At 41.8% G+C, this 16,182-nt stretch overlaps 1 protein-coding gene and 1 long non-coding RNA gene across 2 annotated transcripts in view; one reads left to right on the top strand and one right to left on the bottom strand.

The window, feature by feature from the left end:
* Positions 1 to 16,182, bottom strand: part of nrxn2b (neurexin 2b) — a 728,828-nt gene that overhangs the window by 119,235 nt on the left and 593,411 nt on the right. The window contains 1 exon segment of the mRNA XM_085143691.1: positions 169 to 350. Within this exon segment, the coding sequence (XP_084999817.1) occupies positions 169 to 350 (182 nt within the window).
* The window catches only part of LOC146523309 (uncharacterized), a 431,764-nt gene that overhangs the window by 299,012 nt on the left and 116,570 nt on the right, over positions 1 to 16,182 (top strand). The gene's annotated exons all lie outside the window — the stretch shown is intronic.

Below are 16,182 nucleotides of genomic sequence, written 5' to 3'. Positions count from 1 at the left end.
CCTGAACCCTACTTCTCTGCCATTTCACCTTCCCTACCCAGGTACTTCTTAATCCATTTTATTGTGGACTTTCTCCTCTGATTCAACTGGCTGACAGTTCCTTCACTGTATTTTCCAATTCCCCTAACAATTTCACCCCTCATCAAATACCCCAGTACAGTATCTTACTATGTGCAGCTCCAGGTAATCTCCCAGTCCCCTGGCACTCTCCACCCTGACCAGAACAGCCTCCTTCAGCTGTGTGCTGAAGCCCACTGCCAGCCGGTCTGCCCGTGTGCTTGGCCGGTCATTGGGTGGCCAGGTATATGTGATGAGGGCTCCGCCTCGCCCGAAGATGTATGTTGTCCCAGCTGCAAAACACAGGGAGGAAAAGGGAATTACGGCTTAGTTCTTCAACATCTGGATAAGAAAGAAGTCAGCATGTTAAGTGAACTCTGAAACACAAACAGAATATATTCCACTGTGTAAAACTGGGAAAAAAAAGAAAAGAAAAAGAAGACAGACTCTATGGACAACAAAATTACGTTTTTTTTCCCTGTTATTTGCTATTATATGGTGCAATAACATTTCAGCTAGCGTTATTGCTTTCTTATGGGTTGCATATTCTTTTATTGATTTCTGCAAGTTTAAATTGAATAGCGTTTCAGCAGAAAGTCAGTAGTTACAGGAAGTCTGCATCAGAGAGAAAGCACTACGTCTGGTTAAAAACATACAACTCAAACATGTTACTGGTAGCGTACATCTTGGTCGCAAAGTCGCGTCTAGCGTGAGCCCCGGTATGTGCGGGATGTCACTCGCCTTTGAAATGGTAATTCGGCGGGCTTCATTTGCAGTCAGTTGCCCGCAGTTGCGCTGGATTCAAACTAGGGCGAACTGACAAACTTTCAGTATAACTACCATCTCTCAACATTTAACAAAAGAAATTCTCCCTGTCAAAATAACTTTGCCTTAACAGTACTTTAAGCTCCAGCCTTAAAAAAGTACCCGCCCCATACATGGGAGCGATTTCATGTTTGAACTGTAGCAGAGTGGTTAGGACTTGGCTTGGCTCCAGTAAGCCTGGTGGTAAATGAGAAATGACGGGCGTTGGCTGTGATTAGCATAGAGTAATGAAACCACAGTGAACTGCTCTCAACCCTGTGGGCTGTCTGTCCTCCCAGGATCATAAATATACATACACACAGGCGCTCTGTCTACATACTAATGCGTGCATATTTTGCTATACGAAGCACATAGTTGTATCAAGAAGATTACGCAAGTAAACAAGCGATTAATACACATAATTAAGCGCTAGCCATCCCAATGACACCTCACAAATCAATGCAATTGCTATGGTTTTGATAATAACATGACTATAGAGTCACGCATGGTCGCAGAAGTGCACGGCAATGGGTTTCATCTCCACGGACGCATCGATATACATAACCGACTTTCTTGGTGTGGTCAGGTCAAAGATGGCAGAAAGCAGACGCTATAGTGACAGCATGTCTTACGCAAGGAAGAACACTATTCAAGTATGCACACGTGCAGGCTTCCTTAATGTGCGCTCACGCGCACGCTCACTCGTCTACCTGACACTTTCATTATCTAACAATCTGCTGGTAGCCGTTTGAAATCGGCTGACACACACAACTCTCCTCCCGATCTCTCGCTTCCTCTCTCCCTTTCTGCCTCTCATCACCCCTCCTTCCCTCCATCCTTCCCGGCAGAGCTAAGCCCTCCGCTCAGCTCTTGTTGTTTTCTCGAGGCTGTATTATTTTAGCGCTGACTAATTATCGCAGCATGGCAAGGAGGGCTATAAAGAAGCTTTGTGCCGGAGGAGGAGGAGGGAAAAAAAAGAGGTTGAAGAAAGACAGGGTATGGAGGCAAGGAACTCAGAAGACGGGTAAAGTGCCAATTGTGGATGGTGAAGAGAAGAAGTTGACACTTTCGTTTTTATTTCTTTCCCGTGTTTATTTGTGCAGCAGCATAGTTTCTCAGAAACTGGGCAAGAAGCAACTGTGGAGGAAGAGGAGGAAAGATTTCTAAAATGGCCGACGAGCAGAGAGGGAGGGGAGCCATGTTGTGATAGATGAGGCTGAAGCCGTGTGAGGAAAAGGAGAAAATGGTTTCTGGTAGTGGAAGTTGTTGTACATTAACGTAGGCGATTGCACTTATGGGCGAGAAAGGGTTCATCACCCGTCACTAATTTTGCATGTCATATTGAATTTTCTAGTCTGACAGATTACTGCTCAGCCTGTGCAAACATATGTGAGCCTACACAACACCGTCTGCCAAAAGTCTGGGACGCTGTGGAAAATATAATCAGTTGAACCGTAAAGATACAAAATAATTAGGTGCTAAAAACAAGAGTTATTGTTCTTTTGAAAGATACATTATTCATTTTGAAAATAATCAAAGCAAAATGAAAATGACTGAAAATTTGGGATGGGAGAAGAAAATCTTAAAAGGTTGTGCTTAAAAAAGCAAAGTAAGTAAAATAACTGGCAATAAACAGAATACAAGATAATTGAGTTTTTCAAAGAGGTTCACCACTCTGTCAAATCACCTTCAACTAAGTCTGTGAAGGTTATCAGTCATCCAGGTCATCGCAGTCAAAGGAGCTTGCAAAGAAAAGCGTCTGGACTTCTTTAAGTTGCTTTAAGACGTTTCACCTCTCATCCAAGAAGCTTTGTCAGTTCTAAGGTCAAATGGTGGGGAGTCCCAAATATAAACCTAGTGGGAGTATCCCCCCACAGAGGGACAAAAGGACCCCCTGATGATCCTCTAATCACCTGAGCCAAGGTGTGAAACTGGGTGTGGGTCCCAATCAGCCTGGGTTTCGGGTGAGCTCATTGTGAAACCTGGCCCCACCTTATCATGCGAATTCCTGAGGTCAGATGGCCCAGGATGTGAGTGGGCGTTAAGGCGTCTGGGGAGGGAACGGATGAGAGGTGAAACGTCTTCAAGCAACTTAAAGAAGTCCAGACGCTTTTCTTTGCAAGCTCCTTTGACCACCTTCAACTAAGCATCAACTTAAGAGTAAAAGTTCCATCTGTGGTACACAATAACATTAAATATTAGGAGGACTAAGAGAAAGCGCTGTATGTGAGGAACACAGCTGAAACTGAGACTTAATGGCTGTGATCTTTAATCATCCAGATGATTTAAGCTTGAAGTTAGTGTGTAAAATGTTTGCCGTGAGATATCAGTCAGAGTTCTGTTTTTATACCCCTCCCAATTCAAGCACACAATCCTATCTATGGTAGCTGCTGTAGGACAAACATGTTTTCATCAGCCAAGCCAGATCTAAAACATTACATTTAGACTGTACACCATAACGAGTGTTTCTGCTACTGTTTGGACCAGATCCTCCCCAGAGTTTTTCCCTATTTGTGGAAAGCCGACAGTGCACTGTTTACCTCAGCTGTCAGTGTCGGGGCCTACATCGCTTTACTCGGGAAGAGGTTTTAAAACTTTGTGAAAGGAGTTTGTGAGTCAGAGTAGCTCATCTCTGACTGATGAGATGAGCTGTTGAGGATATCCTGAACCTTGGTAACACTGCTGTTTTTGCTGCTGTTAGCGAAAATGTCCTTGAGCGGATGAAACTTTTTTGGACTGAAAATGTGAGAACGTAATCAAATTTTTCATCAGTGGAGAAGTGTTAGGACACTCAAGCCCAAAATTAGCTGGCATAATGTTATAACCAGCTGTTACCAGTCCTTCCCATGTATCCAGAGACGGGAGGGTCACATGTATAATCTGCTGACAATAAGGAATTGTGACAATATAGGGAATACATTACTCATGTTTCTGTGTGTTATAGCCCTGACTTCTATGAGGGGCTGTACAAGCCAAAATTCATTCTTTCACTCTCACACACATACATTCTTCTGTCACACACATATACTTTCACTCTCACATAGTTTTATTAAAATTTTTATATTTAGATATTTTTATTCTCATGTTTTAGACTGCCCCACTCCAGTCGAACTCCGTGTAGCTACTTGGCTCGTTTAAATCTACCCGGGTGTTAGCTGGTCTAAAAAGTTCCCTCATCTCACTTTCCACCGTGCTGTGGGTAACACTGGGTGCAGTTGAGCCCGTCCCATCTCGATCAAGTGACGAGGACAACGACGTGACCATTTCAGGAGATGATAAAATATTTCTTAACACCCCGAAAGCTTGCTGAAGAACTCGAGTTTCTTCTCCCCCCTCCATGCTGTCAGACACTTGAAAGTGACCCGCGCGTGCTTCTCAGCCAATCACAGCGGTACAGACACCCAGCCTTCCGTTTCCACTATACTCTTTCATTCACATACATTATTCTCTTGCATACGCATTCTCTTCTTACATACATATATTATTTGTGAGATTAAATGCATATTGAATGCATGTAAATGAGAGCAAAATGTAGGAATGCATAAATGAATGAATGAAAATGAAAAGCGATGGAGGCACTTGTAGAACTTTGGAAAGCTCATCCGAGCCTTTTCGATGTGGCCTCACAAAATTATCACGACCACAACAACCGTGAAAATAGTTGGATGGACATTGCTGCTCAATCACAGCTGCCTGATCATGTTTTTCATTAGCAATTCAGCAAAGTTGATGGCGGTGGTGGTGCATGTCTGTGTGAGTGAAAGACAGAGAGGGAGCGCGAGCGACAGAATTTCTGTTATAACCTTCATTTTATGGACGCACAGTGTGAGCACTCGGGTCGCATCAGAGCATCGGGTCGTATAGTGTGAGACTCTGCATCGTGACCTACGAACTTCTAACCCCTGTGAGTCAATCGTACAGTTTGAGCAGGAGCTGAATCGCGCGACTGAAAAAAATCGCACAGTGTGAGCCCGGCATAAGACGTAATACGGCCTTGAAGTCTGACAAGCTAGTATTTTTTAATTTTTATGGAAATCTTGGATGCAACACCCTTAGGTCTAAAACAGAGGGGGGAACTAGCACATAGTTAAAAACAAAAAACAAAACTAGCTCCTCTGATGGTATATAAAGTATTAACGTTTGTATAATTGTTGAATAATTTTGTTAGATCCTGGAGCAACAAAAGCTTCCATTCAGACACTTTTTCATATAACAAAAGGCTACAAGAGTAGCAGTGACCAACAGCAGTTAGCAGTAGCAAGTGTCTTAATTTCCTTAGAAAGTACAGTATGTTAAAGACTGAAATTTTATTACATTTTATTTTGGCCTTGCAGAGAGCTGAAGATGGACCACAGAAATTAGCAGGGACTCTGAGAAGCCATAAATCCCAATAATTGGGACAATAATTAAAGATTAATAAAAATAAAGTATATTGCTAATCTGTGAAGCATACCTTTAGCAAAAGTCCATTAATGTCTGGGAACTGAGCAGATCAGTTCTGTTGAATGGGAACGCTACCCTATTCATGTTTCATGGAGGATTTTCGCTGTACCTCAGTCCTCGGCCCTCTTTGTCGTGTTTTTTATATCATGATGGGCCAGATGGTTTCAAATGGTGAAAGGTTCAGCACCTGAACCCTTCTACTATGATGCTCTAAAATCTGCATGTACCTTTCAGCACTGATGGTGCCTTTCCAGGTGTTCGAGCTGCCGATTCCAGTGGCACTGATGCACTCCTTATATGTCAAGGATTTAATGCATAAGCACAATGGTAGCTTTAATCTGCGTTTATGGATGGTATGGTGAACTGTGACAGAATGATTTCAGGAAGTGATCCTAAAGCCACGCAGTGATTCCCATGACAGAGTTGTTCCTGTTTTTAATGAGTGCCACCTGAGGGCCCAATATTGATTTTCAGCCTTGTGCTTATTTCAGCAGATTCTGAACATCTTTCGATGATGTAATGTGCTGTGGATGATGATATATCTGCACATGATGAGCTTTCACAATTTTATGTTGAGGAACATTATTCTGAAAATTTGCCCATCTTTACTTCTGACTGACTCTGTGTCAGGATCTGGAGACTCGACTGGAAAATTCCATCAGGCACCTGAGTTCCTTGGTCTCCACCCCTGGGCGGAGCCATCATCCCTGCTGCAGTCCTGCACACCTGAGACTGATTCAGGGCAATCAGGTTGAGGATTTAAGGCCCCCTCAGACTCTCCTTCACCGCCAGTTCGTCAACGACCTGACGTTGGTATTGACTCGACGGCTTTTTACGCTCTTGCCACTTTTTCCTTGTTAACTTTGGTTTCATGTGCTTCAGATTCCCTGGACCTTCTTTGCTATCACCCTCAACCTCAGCTCTCCGTGGATCATCTTCATAATCAGGAAAAATACAAGGACCCTCACCTGCCTGCCCTCCAGCCTCACTCACCACCTTGGACACAGCGGAACTCAGGTCTGCCAGCCTCTCCACTACTCCCCTGGACTATCGCTGCCTCTCCCTCAAAGCGAGGTTCACGCCGGTCACCAGTAAGCGCTATCAGTCAGTTTCACCTCTGCTTGGATACCCAGCACCTGCCGCCTTCTTAACCCTGTTCTCTCTTCTTCCCAGACGCAACCGCTCCGTTCCCGTCGCAACCTGCTAGACCCCCGTTCACCCCCGCTGTCACACGGTTACATCATTAGCGACACCCTGCCACATATTCACTTGTTGACTAAATAATAAACACTGCAAAACGTTGAGCCGTCTCTGTTGTGGTTATCTGCAATCGAGTCCGATCGAGCTATCGGCCCGTGGCCATTGTGACACTCTGCTTTTCTAAGATGCTCTTTTTATACCCAGACCAATACCCAATTACTGACCTGCTGCCAAATGTTCCCAGTTTAAATACATGATATGTTTTCTATATTCTATTGTAAATAAAATAAAGATTTATGAGATCCGAAAATCACCATCCTCTGTTTTTTGACATTTTACACACTCCATATGTTTTTTTTTTTGGAATTGTGGTTATTAAAGGAAGTATCTGAGCCTTCAAGGAATATTTAATTTGCTGCCCTTTAACAGGAAACAAGGTACTTTGTCTATGTAGTTTTGCAGTAAGACAATACTGTTTCTTTCTTGATGTCACTCAGACAACATGATCAAGTATCAAGCAGGGATGGCGCAGATGTGGAGAAAAATAAAGGCAAAAGGCCCCTAAAATGTAGGGAATTAAATGTATATATAATTGTATGGTTGGTGTATTCTTAGCTTTAGGGTGCAAAAACAGTCAAATTCGTAACAAGTCAGAACTTAAATAGCAAACAGGGCATTGAATCAAATTTTCAACCGGAATCACGCCGAACATCTCATTTAGCTTGCATCGTAAATTAGACTTGGAGCCGGTATCATCGCTGCATATCTTGTGTATTCACTCACAGTGAACTAATTCTCATCAGTTAACACCCCTCTCATGCATAGCATCTACCATATGCTTTGTTTTCCCAAGAGAGCTCCTGCTATTCCTGACGTCACTGTCACACTTGTCACGCTTTACTTTGTCTTTATTATCGACACATTTACTTTATTAGCATATCACGAACAGAAGCCACAAAGTGTTAAATCTCAGCAAGAGAATGAAATAAATACATAAAAATAAAACAAAGCAAATAAGAGCTTCTCTGCCCCAGTCATACTTGGAAATATTTTCCATGTCTTTCTTGTTCCTAAATCCATCTAATGAGCTGGTGTTGACTTTGGCTGCTTTGATTTGTCCAGCTGAAAGTGGCCACCTGCTGCTTTGTGCACTTGTATACACGGATGCATGTGTTTGTGTGTATGTGCACCTTTCTCCCCTCTAAATGAGGAGACAAAGGAGGTGCAGAGTTTCTAATGAGTAGTCTGAGAGGGCGCATCCATGTGTCACTGTTTCTTCTAGCAAACACCTGCTGCTCTGGAAGAGGTAAAATCCACTGCATACTGCAGTGCAACACACACTCAGCTGAAGGGAGAAAAAAAAGTGAGCGAAAAGGTGTTTATCAATTATAAAAGCAGTCTAGAGGGGGGGGGGGGGGGGGGGGACATTCTTCCCTGCTAGTCTTCCAAAAAACAAAACACATCTCTACACCTTAAGATTCACCACCAACAGAGGATCTCTGTCGCACATGCATAAAAAGGAAAACAATAGATTCGCTGATTGGAACTTCTCCAGTGTGCATGACCGCATCACACTTTTGATTAGGAATTCAGTTTGCAGAAACAGCCAGTAGTGATGTGTGAATGTAATGCAGCAGTGAAGAATCGAAACTTTCTAGCTAATGTGAACATAAAAAAGAATCCTTAATATGGCACTTTAATTAGAAGCTATATGCAAGAGTGTCTTTAAAGTGTGTTTAAGTGTGTTATTATCCTCTCTTAGAAGCAAAGACTGTCAGGGTCCTGGGTCCCCTGACCCAGCATGTTTAGTTCTTTGTGATTTTTGTATTATTGTACTTGTGTGAGTTATTCTGTGGTTTCTAGTTTCGATCCCTTGCCCTTCATGTTTCTCTGTTCTGTGTAAGTCTGTGTCTGCATGTTTGAGTTTCCCTCTGTGTCTTTCGGTTCTTAGAGTCCTCTACCTTATGGTTTGTCTCTGTTTCTTAGTTGCTGTCTCCACCGTGTCAAGTTCGCGTCTCTATGTCATACTTCCTGTTTTACTTTGAAGGTCCGTGTCTTATGTGAATGCGTCCTGCTTTCCTTGTCTCGTCAGTCCTGATTTCTCCCAGCTGTGCCCTCCTTCTCTGTCTCATTCCCCTCGTTACTTCCCAGTGTATTTAAACCCTGTGTTTCTCTGAGTCAGTGTCGCGTCGTCCCTCTTGCTGTGTGGATCTCCCTGTGAGTTTTGGTTTGTTGTTTCCCAGTTTAGTTTAGTTTGTATGTTTTTTCCCTGCCAGCCAATAAAGCTGTGACTTTGAGTTAACACCTTGAGTCTGAGCGCCTGCATTTTGGGTCCTACTCCTGCCTGCCACACTGCAGTCCTTGACAAAGACAGAGAAAGAAACAGAATGACGCTGCAGCATTTCAAGGCATCTTAAAAAATGTTTTTTTCGTGTTTAAGTGTGTGACTCGTATTTCCTTGTGAAATATCCTATTGCAACACACTCCAAATAGTATTTATGCCCAAAATGTTATCTTTAAGTTTTTTGATTACATGTAATTGCATCAAACATATTTTCTTTCCTGGTAAATTATTTAAATACGAAAAAACCTTTGATTTTATGTATTTCAGGTGTGTTTTACTCAAACTCATTTCTTTGTATTTATGAGGGCAAAAAACCTTTGCATGTACTTATATGTGAAAATGTGTCTGTAGTGTATAAGGCAGCAGAAAAATCCAGGCTCATGCATCTACGAGGTTTCTCCAAAACATCCTATCGAGAACTGTATTAGCTCAAAGGTTGTCAGCAAACAAAAGCCTGGCTGGATATGGATTCCTTTGACCTTTACTTCACTATGATCTAGTCTGGTAATCCTCTCAAATGCCCCTCCTTTGCCACACATCCAAACATCAAAAAAGAAGGCTAAATATTTATTACTTTTGTCTAATTAGCTCTGGTGCCATCGATCTGGCCGATCAATCCTACCTGTGGCTCTTCCAGCGGAGAATAAATCAAACCATCACAGGATACCCATTGATTATTATTTCCATTCACGTGGACTGCTCAGTAATTCAGTTTAAAGAATGAGTCACTCCCAAAAAGAAGAAAATACAACTTCCCTTTGTCCATGCATCCAGTAGAAAAATAATCAGAAATGATTCAAAGCTGTAATGAAAAACCTATTGATTTAGATTTTTTCCGTCTCCTCTCCTTTTCCTTACTTTTCTTTTCGAAACTGAAGCGAGGGGAGAGTGTATTTAGGATTGAGTGTATCATCCCGGATGCGTTCTCTCTCTCTCTCTCTCTGCGAGGAGGAATTGATTTGGAGTAGTGGATTTTATACCACTGCCATCTAACATAGGGATAAACGGGCCATACTGGAAAAAGCAGATGGCCTGTGGTCAATGTTGCCATGTCCTGTGCCAGCTGCAAAGCCTCATGGGAGCAGACAGCGTGAAAATAGTAAGATAAACCGGTGATAAAATGAAAAATCCACAAGGATAAAAGGACTGCTGGCGGTGGTGAAGTCACTTCTTGAGAGGCAAAACGCATGGAGATACACCAATGCTGCATGCATTTACACTCAGTCCTTATTTTAACATCCCAGACAGCCTCTCAAACAGTAACTTTATAACAGAGTTGCTTCCGCCAACCTTCATACATTATTGCATCAGTACAGACTGATTCTTTGAAGCAGTTAAGGAGAGAGACGGCGCTATTGATTCCTTTTAAAGGAAGAGACTGAAACCTTTGCTTCAATTTTTTTTTAGACACAACATATATTTCTGAGACAGTTACAAAGAGATTTGTAGATTGGGAGAGAGAAGCGGGCTGAGATGAGATATTCTGCGAAAGTTTTCAGACAGCTGTTGATCTTTGAAGTTGCAGTTACACGCACACACACACACACCAACAAGAACTTGACAAAGAGCACAGACTTTGCTGACATTTTAGGATCTTTCCATCTCTTTAACTCACTTGTGCAGGCACACACATCAATATCCTTAGCTGCAAACACTCCTCTTTTGTCATCTTAGAGTCTTGTCTACATTGGCCTAATGACTATTTCTTTATAACAGTATAAAGCATCCTAAATATTGTCCACTTCTAGAATGGAAATGGGAAATCACTTCCCCTGATCCAGTTGGAAAATATTTATCTTCCTCCTGTTACATGAGTTAGGTAAGATGATACTTGGTCATAACAGTCCAAAAATCCCCAAAAGTTCAGTATTAAGCTGATGCAGCTGATGCATCAGGTCAATAATGAAGGCTGTTGTTTTAAATATAGAGATTTATGAAGTAAAGAATTACCAAAAAAACACAAATTCTATTAAACTATGCTGTTCTTGTGTTACCAAAGAATCTGCTGTGAAAATAGTGAGCTTTCTGCTGCGTCTAATCCTGTTAAAAAACTAGGAAAAGTACTCTGTGTCCATGCAGACTTGGTACTATTTTCTCCCTGAATTTTGAACCTTAATTTGACACCTTAAGATAATTAAAACTGTCATCAGTTTCCTTTGCAACTGGGTCTGGTGAATTCTGAGTTACTAGCTTTTGGTACTGGGCTAAACTTAAAGATCAGACATTTAGAATCATCTCTAAAAGGCTGAAGATTTTTCCCAACTGATTGTGTCTGTAATTAAGACCTAATTGGTATTCCAGATGTTTAAAAAACAAATTCAAAGCTAGAAGCCAAAAGGAAGCTTCTACTAATCCAGACTCACCAGCAGGCGTCACTACAGCAGCCACAAGAACATCACTGCCTGTCATTCTACCAGTGTAGCTGAATACCAAATACTGCTGGGGGCTTCCCACGAAACACCACTTTACATTTAATCATTAGTTATTAATAATCTCTGGCTGTCTTCCACAGTGTGTTTTTTGTCCTGTCTTTCTCCCCACACCTCCAACCAGTCACAGCAGAGTTTTGCCTTCCTACTGTTGCCAATTGTTGCGTTTTCTCTGTATTATTGAAGGGTCTTTACCGTGCAATTTAAGTAAACTTGACATGGCCTATTGTTGCGATTTGGCGCTATATATAAAAAAGGGAATTGAACTGAATTAATGTCATTGCTTTGACATAAATCGTGGGTTTATCAACGAGGAGATGTGGTTCATGCTTTGTGTTCATGCATGCTCTCTGCTTAGCTTGCTTTTACTCACTGGTTAGGTTTAAGCAACAAAAAAATGTTCATATGCTAAAAGCAGGAAGTGAAACCCACTTCACTGCTGCCGTAAAAACAAACACAGTGCATGATGGTCCTGATGCCACATGATACATTTTGTTTGACAAAATTGTGCTTTGGGAACGAGAACAGTCTCACCTTCCCGGATTGAGTGCAGCTAATTATATTCTTTGGAATTCATGATTAAACTCGATGGCACACTGAACACGAGTAACTAAAGTGGAGGGTGAGAGTTTGACCCCTCTGTTATTTATGTTCCATTATTTAATAAACTTCTGCTCCAAAAACTCAACCGTATATTTTGTCCTTTCAGATCTCTGCAAGAAATGCAGAGATCTGAAAGGCATCGGGCATGTACGTGCCCAATGCACGTTCTATTTTTCAGCTCTGTCCAGATTTAATGTCAGGGTGTGAACTTGTGGATGGGTGCCTTTTTCCGCAATGATAGTCATGCCAGGGGAATAACAGTGTTGCCCTGTCTTTCTAAATTATAGGCTACTGACAAAATGGAACTAATTTCAGTCTCGGATTGTTACCTGCTTCAAAGTACTTTGGAAAAAAATCACCATTTTTTCTGTCTAGCTTAGAGATCAAAGCGTAGGGAGCAGATAATTGAAAATGAGCAGTTTCTGTGTTTCGCGTTACTTAGTTTGCTTATAAATTATTAAAATCACAAAAGTACAAATGCCATGGACATTAGAGTCGTTTTTTTAAATTACGATCTCGATTGTGAGCTATGCCAAATATTTTATATCTCGATGAATCATCCCACAAACTATTCAGAAATCTCTTCTGTCATCTTGAGATTTCTGCTGATTACTCCCCTCCCCGATTGTGCCAGCAGGGACCTGATACGCCGCTGTAACGTTTTACAATTCGGGAGGATTCAGATGTTTCTCCTATTATGCTTTTGACACCAGTGGCGTGCTGGCAAAGTTTGTTTGAAACAATTCAAAATGCTTGTTACGTCTCTAGAGGAGATGCTACTATCAGAGAGCAATTTTTGTACAAACATCACTCCACGGCTGCTAAGACACCCTCCCCTGTGTTTTTCCCGAATATCTTTAAATGAAGGGCTCCAGTGGGAGAAGTATGAAAGGCTGTGTATGTGTGTGTGTGTGCTGTTTCACTCTGATAAGAACTGAGTAGTCTTTAGAAAGGTTGCAAGGCAGGACAGTCCATCTACCCTGAATATGTGCCATCTAGAAAGCTTATTGATCATCCTAAAATATCCTCCTCTGTCTGATAACTTGCTCAATAGTCTGGTGAGGCTCAGACAGTGATGACCAATAGAGCTGCTAAAACAGACAGCAACACTTTTTATTTTTTAGCAAGCGCACTTATAGTTTGTAAATAATTTTCACATAACCGTGGATATCTCTAAAAATTTATAGCGTAGAGGGTTTTTTCTCCAACACAACTGAAGAATTGTGAAGAGGATTTATAATAACAATAATAATAATAATGGATTGCATTTATATAGCGCTTTTCGGGGCCCTCAAAGCACTTTACAATTCCACTATTTATTCACACACTGTTGGAGGCAGCTACAGTTGTAGCCACAGCTGCCCTGGGGCAGACTGACAGAAGCGAGGCTGCCATATCGCGCCATCGCCCCCTCTGGCCATCATCAGTAGGCGGCAGGTGAAGTGTCTTGCCCAAGGACACAACGACCGAGACTGTCCGAGCCGGCAACTTCCCGGTTACAAGACGAGCTGCCAACTCTTTGAGCCACGATCGCCCCTAGACCGCACTGTGACATCATCACCAAGATGTCTGCTGTGTTTTCCAGTTGAAAATTTGAAGCAAATCATGGGTTACATGGGTACATTTTGCTTGTGACAAGACCACTGAGGCATTAGTGCAAATTGCTACGCTATTATGTAAGTCGGGCGTTTGAATCAATGTGGCTAAGAAGATGTGCAGAGGAGAAAAGTGAGGATATCCAAAAGACAGAATTCCTGTTGTTTTTGACCTGAGCATGTCTACATAGCAATGCTGAAATACTTAAACATGCAAATGTTTTAGTCTTGTTTCTGGCAGTCACTTGAAAACAGACTTAAAACATTGCATTGCACATGAAATGTGTCAGAACATCTGAAGGAAAGTTCTTGAGGCTTTTAAATAAACACACACGTTCTGCAGTTAAACAGAACTTTAATCAGACTTTTTATTTAGAAGAATTACCGGAAAGGTGTTAATCATAAACTGACTGCACACACCAGACCAACTGGATAAAGAAGTCCATTTGTATATAATTTAATCTGGTTGGTTGTTTTGTATTCACTGTGTTTTTACTGTTTGCATGCTGCATGCTGACACACCCAGCCTCAGAAAGTCTATGTGCTTGAACTCGTGTGAGGATGTGCAGGAGCACAGAGCTGTTTTTTTCCCACATTAACTCTTCTAATAATGATCATGCTGATCAAACTCCAGCAGCAGACAGAAATGTGTGAATATTTAAGCACCAGGTTCTGGCCTGGGACTCGGTTGTTTCATTATTCACCGTGTTTAGGGCTGAATGCGTCAGCAGAATGACCCCACCCACAACCCACCGCCACCACCAAATACTAGTCCTCCAAAAATATGGTGAAAACAGCTGAAAAATCACAGTAGCAAGACTTTGGCTGTTATCTACGCTGAAATATAACAGTTAACAGAAGGTGGAAAAAGGGAGAAAAAAAAGAGATAAAGCCATGATAGCGCTTGATGAAAATGATGAGTGAAACAGAATCTAACAGGAAGCTCTGAAGACACATTCTGCACTGTCGAACACTGACATGTGCTGCTTGAAAAAACATAACAGACCTGGATAGAATGATCTTTGTTTCCCATACAGAATCGTTAAGCATTGATGTTCTGAAAAGGTCATACTGTTTTTATTTATTTTGCTGCTAGGTATAAAGGTGGGACTAAAGGTGTGCACTTGTGTGCGTATTTATTTATTCATGTGTATTTATTTGTATGTGTGTGTGGGCGTGTGTCAAGGGGGGTACAAATGTGCAAGCAAGTGTGTGCACTTCTTGATAATGTTTAATAGCCACGGGCCTAATTAGTGTTAACATCATCCTAATTACACTGGAGTGGCCTTCACAGTACATAAACAAACACAGGCTGAAGCTGGTGTAGCCATCCTGTCCCTGAAGTGGTGACCTTATGAAAAAATGGCTCAAATTGTAAAATTACACAAGTGGAAAAGTTTTTGCATGAACCGTGCTCACAGGGCATAGAAGTTGAGAAATGACGCGGATACAAAAGTCGTGTTTTTCACAGAAACCTGTCAGATAACAGATGCTACTAGGAAATTATTAACATGAGCAAACTAACCATTACCCTTTCTGGCTAATTATTCTGCAGAATTGAACAGATAAGTTAATAAGATGTCAGAAAACAGAGACATGAAATAGTGAAATACAAAAAGCAGTATTTTGTTTTTACCAAAAAGCGACCTAAAATCTTTGGTTTACAACAACCACTTCATTCCACGGCACAACAACCAATTTAATGGAAAATCTGCAGAAAAAAAAACACTATTAAACTAGTGCAGAATCCCTACTCTGCTACTGCTGACCACTGGGTAAAATTAGCCTCCACTGACTTCACCTCTCCAGCTTGTTACATGGACATAATGGCCTCTCAGAAATACCACTTATCAGAATCAGAGTGAGAATGTCAGCACCTTGCACAATCAGTTTGGCCAAGCCAACATCATCCTCCACTTTAGCAGCTTACAGCCCAACATGAAATGGACCCTACAGAACACTTGACCAAAGGTGGGAGCAAAATTCCAAATGGTTCTTTAATGAAATGAGCTGAGAGCATTTCAGGGTTTGGATAACTTGTTATTGTGGCACTAGAAGTGGAAGAGTGTTTGAAATATGTACATCTAATAGGATAATGACCTTCATCTTGGAGAAGTAGATGCTGGAAAGTGGAGGACAGGATGGAGAGAATGATTGAAAGCAACGAAAAGAGGCTGAGAAAGTGCGAAAGATGAAAAGGGAACAATGGAAAGCTTCTTCCTATTGCGAAAGCACAGATCCACTCTGTTTTATTCCCCAAGACTGTATTCCTCGGGCTCCAGAGTATCCCACATCAAAGGCGGAGGCGGATGAAGAGAGGAGATGAAAGAAAAAAAACACAGTCTGCTCGATGTGTGAGGTGCATGCATTAGATGCTGCATGTATGTGTGTGAAACTGTGGGTGCATGTGATGAGCTGGAACGGGTCAGTCCACACAGGACTTTGGGATCATATGAAGCTTTGAGTCTTGTTGACACGTGAAAGCTGCCTGGGTGGGATTCAATGTTGCATGTCCATTTCCCAAACAGAATGGCCATTATCTAGTCAGAAAACTATCGTGAGCTTACATCCATGCAGATTAGCCCCAGAAGGGAAAACTGAACAAACATGAGCCTGCACCTTTAAAGACTGAAGGTGGTCTAACTCCCCTCTGATCTCACAAGGCTCATGAGACTGCTACATACTGCTTGGGTGGTTATTGAAGAGC

The sequence above is a fragment of the Neolamprologus multifasciatus genome, chromosome 3 (genome assembly GCF_963576455.1).
Source record: "Neolamprologus multifasciatus chromosome 3, fNeoMul1.2, whole genome shotgun sequence".
Classification (NCBI taxonomy): domain Eukaryota; kingdom Metazoa; phylum Chordata; class Actinopteri; order Cichliformes; family Cichlidae; genus Neolamprologus; species Neolamprologus multifasciatus.
This window is presented reverse-complemented; position numbering and strand designations above follow the sequence as displayed.